General features: G+C 50.8%; 1 protein-coding gene across 1 annotated transcript in view; it reads left to right on the top strand.

Annotated features, from left to right (window-relative positions):
• EPHX2 (epoxide hydrolase 2) overlaps nucleotides 1-12,386 on the top strand; it is a 62,717-nt gene that overhangs the window by 47,838 nt on the left and 2,493 nt on the right. Inside the window, 4 exon segments of the mRNA XM_047717509.1 lie at nucleotides 3,768-3,842; nucleotides 5,839-5,872; nucleotides 7,811-7,913; nucleotides 8,805-8,874. Of these exon segments, the coding sequence (XP_047573465.1) occupies nucleotides 3,768-3,842; nucleotides 5,839-5,872; nucleotides 7,811-7,913; nucleotides 8,805-8,874 (282 nt within the window).

The following is a 12,386-nucleotide window of genomic DNA, read 5'->3' as shown; positions in this document are numbered from 1 at the left end:
TCCAAGTACCCTGGAGACAAAGCTCCAGGATTCATGGAATTCCAAAGGCTTTGTTCTAGGGGCCTTCTTTCTGAACCCAGAACTGTCTTCAGTTTGCCTGCCCCAGTGAGAGCTTTGGGTCCTAAGACAGCAGATTCTATCATTTGTCTCTGTTCCATAGGTTACTGCCCACCTCCAACTTGATCAAGCTGGGGCTGACTTACCTTGTCTGGTGACTATGAGCTCATGGTGGGGGGGGGGGGCAGAAAAATAAAAGCCACAATCATTTAGAAGACACTCCCACCAAAGTCTTCCTCTCCTCTTCCAGTCTCCCTTTTTCCCCTCTTCCCTTTCTCCTTCCCACCCACCTGGGTGTCCCCTATTACCATGCTGTGGCCATGAGAACAAAAACAGGAATAAGATAAACTGTGTGTCCATAAGAAACTCACAGGCTGGTGAGGGTACCAAAGTCCCAGAATAGACATTTCAGTTGCAGTCCAGTGACTTGAACAGTAGGGATCCTAATAAACCAGTAGTTACCACTTACTGGCTTTTCTCCTGCATGTCAGGTATTGTAAGAAACAGGCATTATCATTCTTGAGGAATCCTTGCAAAACTCATTATTTCATAAATGAGAAAATTGAGGCTTGCCCAGTTGAGTATCGGGACAGGGGCTTATAGCCTTGTTGGCTGGATTCCAGAGCCCATCTCCTAAGGGCTCCACTCGGGAGCACAGAGGGAGGAGCCCCTTCCCGCTGGAGCAAGTGGGAATCTTGTCATTGGTCTGCGGGACTTAAAAATATGGTATCACCTTTGAAAACAGAGTCGGGTGATAATCAGCAGGGCGCGGGTGATAATCAGCAGGGCGCGGGACCAGAGTACAGATGTTATCATCCTCTCGGCTTTCTGGCCCTCACCTTTGTCCTCGATCCCATGTCCTTTCATGTGGGTGGACAGACTTATTTACCTTTTTGATCCCTCTGATTTTTTATTGACCCACCTGGCATCCATCTGCTCTTCTAAGGACCATTTGCGGGTCAGAGCCCTGTCCAGACCTCTGGGCCTGTGGAGACTCTTCCAGGCCCTGGGCTCGGGACCGACGGCAGCTCTTTCTGGGATGAGGACGCTCCCAGTAAATAAAAGCCCTGCCCCCTGTGATTGGCGGGGCCGACCAGGGGCCGACCACGGCTTTTATCGATCAGATAAAAGGCACTTCCTCCTGTGGCTTTTTTCTTGCCCGGGTTCATCACAGGGCAGAGGGTCACGACCGAATCTCCATCATAATTGAATTTGACCGACAGGAGGAGGGTTGTAACAAACTCATCGACCTCATCGACCTCATCGACCTTGCTCGCTACAGAAAATCTCAACCTGCCGACCCAGCATTGCTGTTGATAAATGTTTCCTTCCATGCCTGCTGCCGTCTCATAGATCAGAGCCCTCACCATGTTGATGTGCAGAACACACAGAGTGGGCTCTCCTGGGGCCTCGTAACTGAGAGTAGGATGGAGAGGACCGCGGGTCCCTGGAGAGACCTGGCCTATGGCACCCTCCTCTCTTGAGAACATGAAGAGGAGGAAAGGAACCAACATCTATGTTCAGCCCTTGCTCTGTCCTAGGACCAGTCACAGAGGCTCCCAAGTGGATGCCCCCCTGTCCTCAGGGTGGCCCCGGGGTGGGGCACGCTAAAGTGCTATGGAATCCAACAAGAATACAGTTAATGGGATGTGCAAAGGGGGACTTCGTTGACAAGGCAGTTTTGGGGACAGATGTTAAAAGTTTTTTGAAGGCCATACTAAGGGAGCTAGATGTCCTTTTTTTTTTTTTTAAGATTTACTTATTTTAGAGAGCTTGGGGGGAAGGGTAGAGGGAGAGAATCTCAAGCAGACCCCCTCCCCACCCCCCCACTGAGTGTAGAGCCCCACTGGGGCTCAGTCTCGGGATCCTGAGATCATGACCTGAGCAGAAACCAACAATCCCCCCAGGTGCCCTGGGAGCTAGGTGTTCTTGATGGAAGTTTCTGGTCTGTTAAACCAGGGAGTTGAGAAGGTCAGGACGCCTACTCAGAAAACTTCCTGTAATCCATTTCAGCCGGTGCCTGGGTACGTTCAGGTGAGCTGCTGGAAAGGAAAAAAAAGTAAATTGCCACTGTGCTGTAGACCGAATGATGAAATCCCGATCCTCGCTGTGGGGATGTCAGGAGATAGGACCTTTGGGGGGGCAATTAGGTTAGGAGGGTGGCGCCCTCGTGAGCGGGAGGAGTGTCCTCTTCAGAGAAAGCTTTGTTGCCCCTTCTGCCATGTGAGGGCCGGAGTCTGAAGACAGGGAGTCTGCAGACGCCTTGATCGCAGACTTCCTAGCCTCCGGACTGAGGAATGTCTGTTCACAAGCTCTCCGATGTATGGGATTCCGTTCCAGCAGCAGGAATGGACTAAGACACCACCACACTCTTTCTCCGAGTCCTGCTATAGCACTAGTCTCTTCGGTGCTGTGTTGGGGAAGGATCTTGATTTCTTCCCAGCAGTTGCCCTTGGGGGATTCCCTGCCCCGGGGATGGCTATCTTTCTTTACACAGGTTTTATAACAGCTTTCAGGTCCAAGGGCTTTCAATTTCCAGAAAGGAAAGACTGGATTAAAATGTTCCTTTCAGTTTCACTTATTTGTGGAGCATAACAAATAGCATGGAGAACAAGGGGAGATGGAGAGGAGAAGGGAGTTGAGGGAAATTGGAAGGGGAGGTGAACCATGAGAGACTATGGACTCTGAAAAACGATCTGAGAATTTTGAAGGGATGGGGGGGGGGAGGGTTGGGGGCACCAGGTGGTGGGTATTGTAGAGGGCACGGATTGCATGGAGCACTGGGTGTGGTGCAAAAATAATGAATACTGTTATGCTGAAAAAATAAAAAAATTAAAAAAAAATACAGAAAAAAAAAATGTTCCTTTCATGCCCTAAAAAATAACGTCCCAGGAGACTAGCCAGCAAATTAGCATCCACTGATGGATCTCGAAGCCCCCTGCCAGCCTGTCCTAATGTCTGGACGTGCTCCTGTATGGGGGATTTGGTAAGAGGAAGGGCAGGTGGGGAGCTGAGGTATCCAGACCCTGAGTTTCCAGGATGAGAAGGGGCCCAGTATCTATGGAACTGATGAGGCAAGTCCAAGTCGGAGACCTGGAAACGACCCAAGAACCGTGTGTAGATGAGTCATCACATGGAACAACACTGCCATGAGCAGGGAGACCCGGTAATTCGTCACCACAAAGGATTTGGTTCTCAGCTCTTCACAAAGCAACCTCGCTGCCCTGTCCTTTGGGAGATAATCCGTGGACATGGAATAATGATCAGTCTATAATCATTTAGGCCCAACTCAAAGAGATTGGGTTTGAAGTTACCATAGCAAAATGAGATGCGTATATGGAACACCTTTTGGCTTTTCCACTTGGCTTCTAAGAATCCTGGGAACCATTCCCTTCTCGCCAGCAACTACTCCTGTCCAGCCCTTCCCCATTCCCTTAGAGGGCTTGTTACAAGTAAGACATTCTCACTGTAGGAATTTTGAAAAACAGAGAAGAAAGCAACATCCGTAAACCCACCTCCCAGGGAGGGACCACTGTTAGCATCTTGTGTTTTATTTGAAGCTTTTTTTTAAAACGTGTGTTTTCAGTCAGAAAATCCAGACTGATGCACTTCTAACAAAACGTGGGCTGAATGAGACAGACGTTGGGGGCTTTCAGCTTTTGGTCAGATTTCTGCAGAGTCCTTCCTTTTGCTTTCTTGATTTGTTTCAGGGAGTGGCTGAGGCTGAACTGGAACAGAACCTGAGTCGGACTTTCAAAAGCTTCTTCAGAGCAAGTGATGACATGGTGAGTGTTGCAGAGGGCAGGGTGGTGGGGGGCACAGGAGGGAAGGAATGGGGAGCTGTGGAGGCTGGAGTGTCTCTGGAAGGTTTCCCTGGGAGGGGAGGCTTCTGGGGTGTGGCCAGGTCTGGAAATGAGCACGGGGCCTTCTTTTCTTTGACTTCTGTAGTCAGGGTGCTTGCTGGAGGGCCTCACTCGGCCGATCCCCTGGTCGTGGGGAAAGCTTACATCCTCCCTGACCCACACCAGTAAGGCTTTGAGATGAAGATCAAAGAAGGATTATAAAGGATTTTAATAGCAACAGTTGAGAAGTTGTGCTGTGACTGCTGCTACCATTGTCATACGCAGAGTTGTCCAAGTCTCAAACCAATTGAGATCACTAACACTTGTGTTGGAAAGGAGCCTAGAATGCTTTAACTCCGTAATCGCAGCCTGCTGTCTTTTTTTTTTTTAAGATTGTATTTATTTATTTGAGAGAGAGGGAGAGGGAGAAGCAGACTCCCTGCTGAGCAGGGAGCCCTATTCGAGACTCGCTCCCAGGATCCCAGGATCATGACTAGCTAAAGCAGATGCTTAACCAACTGAGTAACCTAGGTGCCCCGCCCCACCCCAGCCCGCTGCCTTATGTGTGGGTCGTCCTGTCACTGCCGTTGTTCATACAGTCAGTGCTGCTGAGAGGTCCCCGTGTTTGCTAGCACCCTTGCTGGTCACACCTGGCTTCTTGCTTCTTTCTGTTTCATGCCATTTTTTCCTTCCTGAAGTACCTTCTTTGGTAGTTCTCTCCATAAGAGTCTATTAATAATAAACTTAACAGTTTTTTGGCCTGAGAATATTTTCATTTTGATCTTCAGTCCTGTAGACTAGTTTATCCAAGTATGAAATTCTAGGTAGAAGTTTCCGTCTTTGCTTATGAAAAACCAGCCCAAGATCTGCCTTCCTCCTTGTATATAGTGGTGTCTGGTCTGCAATTCTATACATCTTTGACATTTTCTTTTTTAATTTCCATGAATAAGGTTTTTGTTTATGTATGGACGTTGTAGTTGGTTCTTTTCCAAACTATTCTAATCTTTTGTATTCTTGTGTTCTAGTTCCATCTTTTATGTCTTTAATCGTGTTAAGCATACTTATTGTTATCATTCTTTCTCTCTCACTCTGAAAGTCCTATTATTTGATATTCTTGGGAGACTGGGATTTTTCTGTTTGCTGTGTTTGCTGTCTCACAGTGGGGCCTGTGTGTGTGCGTGAAGGGGGTGGAGGTGTGGGGGAGTGTTCTGTAGTTTTGCTTTGTGAGCTTATCTTCAGCAGCACTGAAACTGCACCAATCTGCTTCCAACGGACTTGAGAAAAGACCCTCCTGTGCTTTAGCATTTGCTGCTTCTGCCTGGCATCTGTGGGCGTGACCAGCCCAGGCCTGCTCTTTTTTTTGTTTACCTCGCAGCTTGGGGGTTTCCGGACCCCGAAGATAGAGTAGGCTTAAACCCGAGCGCCTGTGAAGGCAGGCTTATGGCTGCCAATTCCTAGGGGAGTTTTCTGTGGTTTCCTCTTCGTACCAAACTGAAATGAAACAACTCCTTTGACATTGCTCTGCCATGACATCATCCACCATGATAGGTGGATTTTTTTCTAATCCACCCTTCCACTGAGGACTGCAGATTTTCTGGGTTTCTGGTAGAGGCACAGGGAGTATCTCCTGTTTAACTGCCCCCCGCCCCGCCATAGGTCTAAGGTCTCATCTGTTCCCCGTGGGTTGTATCCACCCAAGTTCTTATGTGACTAAGGCCTGCAAGCACCCAGGAGCAGCCTTGGTGCCGAGCTTTGGTTCTTAACTGCCTTCTGCTTGACCCCCGACAGACGTCTCTAGCTCTCTTGGGAGTTGTGCGTGTTTGTGTAACCTGATGCCACTCGTAGGCCTTTGGTTATGACAGGGTTTGCACCTGACCTGTTTCAACATTTTTCCTTTACTTCACCCAAGACAACATTTCTAACCTTCCTTTCCCCACAGGCTTTTCTCAGCATGAGCAAAGTCCGTGAAATGGGTAAGAGAGGTTCTTAGGAGGGAAGGGGGATGGGAGGATCATGGCAGAAATCGGCTAAGGGTTAAACGAGTGTCCATCTGACTGCTCTGAGCAGAAGCAGCATGCCCCCACAACCACTAGCTCTGAACTGGGATTTAACAAAACACCCCCACCCCTGCCCCCACTGGTGAATAACCAGCCCTCACCCTGGCCCTGGGATGACCTGACGACCTTGGTTCCTGCCCCTACCCCCAGGGAACTCTGGGTCCAAGATCTTAAGCCGTCAGAGCTTAGAGGATCTTAGAGCTTGTCAGGGCAATCCCACCCTCTGCTGATAAGGCCCAAGGCCCAAGATACGGACTGACCTTTGCAGTGTCACCTGGTATTCGCAGAGCCCAAGTCAGCTAGACCTCGAGTCAGAACTCCTCTGTCATAATCCACTGGCCTTTCCTCCCCCCCAAACACTGCATTCCCGTTTTTTCCAGTCCCCCCTCATGAAGACCATCCTTGTTCTCCCTCCTGGGTTGGTTATAAGTGCAGAGTCGAAGCCCTGCACATCCCCACGGCGCACAGATCCAGCACAGCTCCCACAGAACCTTCCTTTTGCCCCCGCTCACCCCCCCCCCCCCACGGAGGCCCTGCCAGTATGCACGTGTATTGATAACGATTGCTGCCTCTCCTTTGAGCACCTGCTGTGTGCATCAGACACGGGCCTCACCCTCTTGAGATCTACTGTTTATCATCCTCCTGACATCCTTTAAAAATCCCATTGTTTCCACTCATCTACGGAGGAAGAAAATGGATCTCAGAAGAGTTAAGGAGCTCGTTCAGTGGGACAAGGCTGGACTTAAACTCCTCCTACCCTAAAGGCCATACTCCTCTCTCTGGTCAAGAAAGCCTCTTCCCTCCCTCTTTCCCTTCCTCCTTCCTTCTCTCCCTCCCTTCCTGTCTTTCCTCTTCCATGCAGTCACTTGTTTGTTCCTTCATTCCCGGAGCATGTGGTGCTCACACTTGATGTGATGCAGGGACAGCCAGCCAGATACACGAAGCATGCCACTGCCCTCGGGGAGCCTACAGTCTTTTAGGGTGGCGTATCGCAGTAGTCACAGGAGGAAAGCAGGTGGGGACTCTTACAGAGAAAGCCAGGAGTCCCAGGTCAAGGGGTCGTGGGGAGGCACCCTGATCACATACCCCTTTGATAACATCTCACAAAAGTCAGCCTCACCCAGTTACTGTGCCTCTGAGGCTTCAGGAGCCTGAAAATGGTGAGTCAGCCCTGTTCAGGCACTGGCGTTACTAGCCCTTCTGGCTGTCCCCTGTGAAATAGCAGCGGTCTGCAGGCTGCCCATTGTCATCGCAAGGTGGCTGCCAAGGGGACTGGGGACTGCCAGGACACAAGGTACACCTCTGAGGACAAGCTAGGATTCCACACTGTGCAGAGGATCACGAGATCATGTTGTAGAAGGCAACAGAACGCGTGCTCCCTGTCCTGGATTTTCCTCCAGGCTAAGAGAAAAATCAGAGCACACTCTTAGGAAAATTATGAGGCTCAGAGGAGGTATCTAAAGAGGGATGTTATTAGTTAAGCTAATGGGAGTGGGGAGGTGAGGGGGTAGCCGGAGGGCCACTGGGGCCTGGTAAACAGTAAATAGTGTCCTGGAATTAAGTAGTGAGGTTTTGAGGAAAGGGATATTTTTGTCCCCAAGTTTGTCCTGGAAGGGGAGGTCCATGTGCGTGATATCACTGGGTTCCAGAATGACAGCAAGGGCACAGATTCGCAGCTTGAGAGGAGATGAGCTCGTTGTGCAGAGAGAGAGAATGAAGGAGCACGAGACCCTTTCCCGAGAGTTCAGATGGACGGGAGAGGCAGTTTGGTGTCCAGCCTCAGCTGGGAACATCCCAGAGTCAGAACTCGGGCGCCTGGCCCTGGGCTAGACGCGAACAGATGGCTGTTTGCAGGAGGACTGTTGGTGAGGGCCCCGGAAGAGCCCAGCCCCAGCAGCATCGTCACCGAGGAGGACGTCGGGGTCTATGTGCAGCAGTTCCAGAAGTCCGGTTTCAGGTAAAGACGACAGTGCCCCAAACACAGAAGAGAGACGATTGGCCAAGAGGGGCTCTTCTGCTGTGAGGGTATGGGGTGAGGCCTGCTGTGCCTCCTGGGAACACATAACCAGCTTCTGCTTGAACTCCTCTGCTGTCAGGAGGCTCACTCCTGAAGATTCTTGGCCTGTTCTAGTGTGGGATAACCCAGCTTGCTTCCCCCTTGTGCTGATGGGCCCCCTCAGAACAGAGGATTAAAAACATTCTTTGAGTCATAACCCCTGAGAGGATCAGAGGACAGCTCTGGGTTCTTTCTCAGAAAAATACAAAAGCCTAGAGACACTCAGAAGTTGCATGTGTCTTCCGGGGAGGGTATCAGTGTCTCCCGTTCTTGGTGTTTGTTGGTTGGTGGGGTTTGTACTGAGGACTTGGGAGAGTGTTCAGGTCCAGCCCCTGGCCATCCTTACGTGTTCTGAGAGGCCTCTTAGAGCCACCCGCCTATGTCCCACTGGAAGGAGGTCACCTCCACACCACAGCCACTCCCGGAGTCCCTTTCCAAGAGGTCCCGGGCAGAGGAGTGTCTTCTGGCTGGTGAGGGAAAGAAACAAAGCTCCCCGCCCTCCAAGAACACGGAGTTCTGTAGGGCCAGCATCTGTGTGTTTCGGGAAGCCCCCTTCAGTGGCTCTCTCGTCCAAGCCCTGAATGCCCGTACTAGGCCTTGCTCGTTAACACATGGCCGGTGTGTCAGGCAGCCAGCTGGGACCCCTGGGCTCTGTTCTGCTCCTCCCTGCAGACACCTTTGCTCCCACTGGGAAGAGCGGCTCTGAGCAGAGCTGGCTCCTTGTGAGGTCTGCCGCATGGTCCTCTCCTGAGAGCTTTCCTGTTCTTACTCCCTGATCTCCCCTGCCCCCAGAGGTCCCCTGAACTGGTATCGAAACATGGAGCTGAACTGGCAGTGGGGCTGCAAAGCTGTGGGATGGAAGGTGAGTGCTGGTTCAGTGTGGTTGCCCTCCCCGTGAGCCCCTCTGGGGGCTCCTCATTGGTCCAGTGAGTCTGGCCTGGGGTCAGAGCTGGGGTGAGGGGGATGGGCAGGCCAGTCTGACTTGCCCTCTTCTTCCTTTCTGTCCTTTCCCTCCACTCAAGGGGGTCCTTGGAGGACTTTTCCTGATGCTTTCCTTAGAACGGTCGAGGGCGGCTTTGGGGCAGGGCAGCGGTCTGGCAAGGTGACCCAGTGCTACCGGGGAAGGCCCCAGGTCTCCTGACTGTGCCCCAGGCCAGGGCAGCAGAAAGTCCCAGAAGACTCCCAAAAGGGAGAAGGATCATGGAGCCCCCCATGTCACAGAGGAGCATGAGGTCCTCTCAGACAGGCTTTAGCCACTGGTTGTGTCACATCACCCTAGTCCGTTTGGACCTCCATGTCCTTGTTTGACAAGCAGAAGATGCATTTCCAATCTCTGGGTCTGCAAAGTGAGTAGAGATAGACCCCGCTTTTTTGAAAGTTCACTTTTACAAAAGACCTACATTACTAACAGGTTTTTGGTAACTGAAAGAAATTGAAAGAGGATTTTCGCTTTTAGGGGAAAAAAAGACAAAAAGGCAGAAAGAGCATTCAGCATTTCTTCCGCAGTGAATCATTAGAGAGGTGGTTCACAAGCCAGAGGACCCTGCCGCACCCCTTCCCCAGGAGCTCCCCTCTGTGTCTCGCCGGCAAGCCGCCGTAGCTTTGAACCCCGTCTCTGAGCACTTGGGCTTGACGTTGCTCTCTTCTGTGCATCCATTAGCAAGATGTTTCCTAAGGTACAGAGAAGCGGAAAAGAGGTTATTTTGGGAGTCTGGGAAAGTTCAAAAATGTTTTCATATAAATTAATGGTGACTGCTTCTTCACCTTTCACCGTTTTGGCTTACAGCAGTTTTCACAGGAATGCTGTTCTTTTGGGTAGCAGGGGAAACCTGTGACAGGTCCCCAGGGTGCATTCAGAATGTGAAGAAAACCTACGGGAAATTTCATTTTCACGATCCTCAGCTCCGTCAATCGCCGTGGTTATCTTGTTGATTCACTAAAACGTGAATGCCCTCTGTGTGCCAAGCACTGTTGTAGACCTCAGGCATCCTGTGGCGGTTATAACAGATGAGGTCCTGACCTTGTGGGGTCAGGCAATAGAACATGGAGTGCATAGTTAAGAGCAGGCTGGGCAGCAGCTCGGCCTGGGATCTAATCCCTGTGTGACTTTGGGTCAGGCACCTGGCCACTCTGTTCTCTGTTGCTGCTTCTGTAATATGGGAATGACAAGAACAGTGCTTACCTCATAGGTGTGTATAAGGATAAAATGGATTGATGCCCGCCAAATGCTTAAACCAGCGGCTGGCACATACCAGTAGTTCCATTAAGGCTCATTATCTTTGTCTCTCTCATCTGTGATTGACTGAAGTGATAAAACCATGGTTTGATGGGCAGACATCTCTCCCAGCATGGAGGGGCCTGATGACAGTCTTTGGGAAGGTGATGACAGTCTTTGGGAAGGTGACGCCAGGGGTGCTAACGTTGGAAACCCCGTTCTTCTACAGCTGCCTCTCAGATCTCCCTCCTCTACCACCTTCTCTTGTTTCCCCATAACCAGTTTACATTGTGACTTGGAATAGTCTAGAGTGTACAGCAGCCCCACGACGGGTTCCCACAACAAAATCACATCCGAGCACCCCCTGGTTCTTCATCGTTTGGTGACAGGGCTGCAGTGAGAAGCCCCTGGTTCTGCACATAGGGGAGGAACAGGGCAAGTCCCTTAAGTGGGGACAGACCGAAGCTCTTTGAAAATTATAATGGCGGAGGAAGAACAAGATGCTAGAGGAGGCTTTCTCCAGCCCGCGGTAGTATCTGCCAGCAGGTGAAAGCAGAGCTGATGTCACGTTGGTGGCAGTTGTGGCTGATCCATTCACTCTGGAGTCCTGGCTGACCTTTTTAGGCATTCATTGAATTCAAAGAAAAGGAATATTGATCTCCACTCAAGGGCATCTTTCCCCCTTCCTGGTGTCATCTCTTCCGTTCTGTTAAAACCCAAAATTCAGCTGAGTATATTTGAAGACCTAATTGGCTTTATTCAGTGATTCCTGAATCAGGCAGCATCCTGTCTCGCATGGAGAGGGGCGCTCTGAGGAGCTGTACCAAGGGGAAGGTTTTAATAGGAAGGAGGGGGTGGCTAGAAAGTTCTAAGTGAAAGAAAAGGGAGGATTGTTTCTGGCAAGGTCACCTTCCCTTAGGGGGAGGGTCAGGGGTCTTAAGCACATTACATCACCTTCCTGTGGGGGGACAGAAAGGGCCCTTGCGACAGATGACCTCATCAGTGCCAATCAAAAAAATTCCTGCCTGGTGAATGAGGCATTTCTGGGAGAGGTCGGGATGCAGTTAGGTTAGATATTAAGCTCCGGTTTAGTGACTTGACCTGGCCCAAGTGACACCATTTGGGGCCTATGGTTTTCTTTTCACTGTTCCGTGAAATATCAGTCACATAAACTGGGTCAGCATGCATGTTCTTACGTATACACACACACACACACACAACACCACCCCTCTGACACTTCTGGTCACCAAATATCTGGGGGTTCCCCTCCCCCACACCAAACAATTCAAATCCATTTTGACACCGTCTCCCCGGAGATGGCATTGGGTCCCACAGGCAAGGGTCCCCCCAAGACTTTCCCCACCTCAGATGCCGGTCACCAGTGCAGCTTGTCACTTGTGCTTCTGGTGGACCAGTGGTCCTTCGGAGGTTCCCGCAACTCCCTGCTCAGGTTTGATTAACTTGCTGGGGTGGCTCACAGAGCTCAGGAAGGCGCATTTGCCGGCTTATCAAAGGAGAGGGCAGAGGGCTTCACTGCCTGCAGAGTTGGAGGGTATCGCCCACCCAGGGTGGATTGTGTTCACCAATGTGGACACCCCCCATACTCCAACCTGCAGGGATTTGGGGGGTTTTATGCGGGCTTACTCATGTAGCCACAATCAATTATTAACTCCATTTCCAGCCCCTCTGCCCTCTCTAGAGAATGGGGGGTGGGGCTGGAAATTCCAAGCTTCTCATCATGGCTTGGTCCTTCTGGTGACCAGCCCCCATCCAGGAGCCCACCCAGAGATGCCTCAACAGAAAAAAGATGGCCCCAGTGCTCTATCCCTTTGGAATTTACAAGGGTTTTAGGAGCCCTGTGTCAGGCAGGGATGGGGTCCAAAGACCAAATGTTAGAACAAGATGGCTCACGATGTCCTTATCACTTAGGAAATTACAAAAGGGTTTTAGGAGCTCTGTGCCAGGAATCAGTGCCAACACAAATACACATATTTTCTACCCTCTCACACCACCATTTTAGATCTGCAGTAATAGCGATGCCTTCTTCCTTCAAAGCCTGGGGAAACAAAGCCAGGACCAACAAAAGTACCATAGTGGGTCCTTGTGGTGGTGAGGGGGGCAATGTTAATAGTGGAGGAAGGCACAAAGCATGAACATGA

The sequence above is a fragment of the Lutra lutra genome, chromosome 2, assembly GCF_902655055.1.
Source record: "Lutra lutra chromosome 2, mLutLut1.2, whole genome shotgun sequence".
Taxonomy (NCBI): domain Eukaryota; kingdom Metazoa; phylum Chordata; class Mammalia; order Carnivora; family Mustelidae; genus Lutra; species Lutra lutra.
This window is presented reverse-complemented; position numbering and strand designations above follow the sequence as displayed.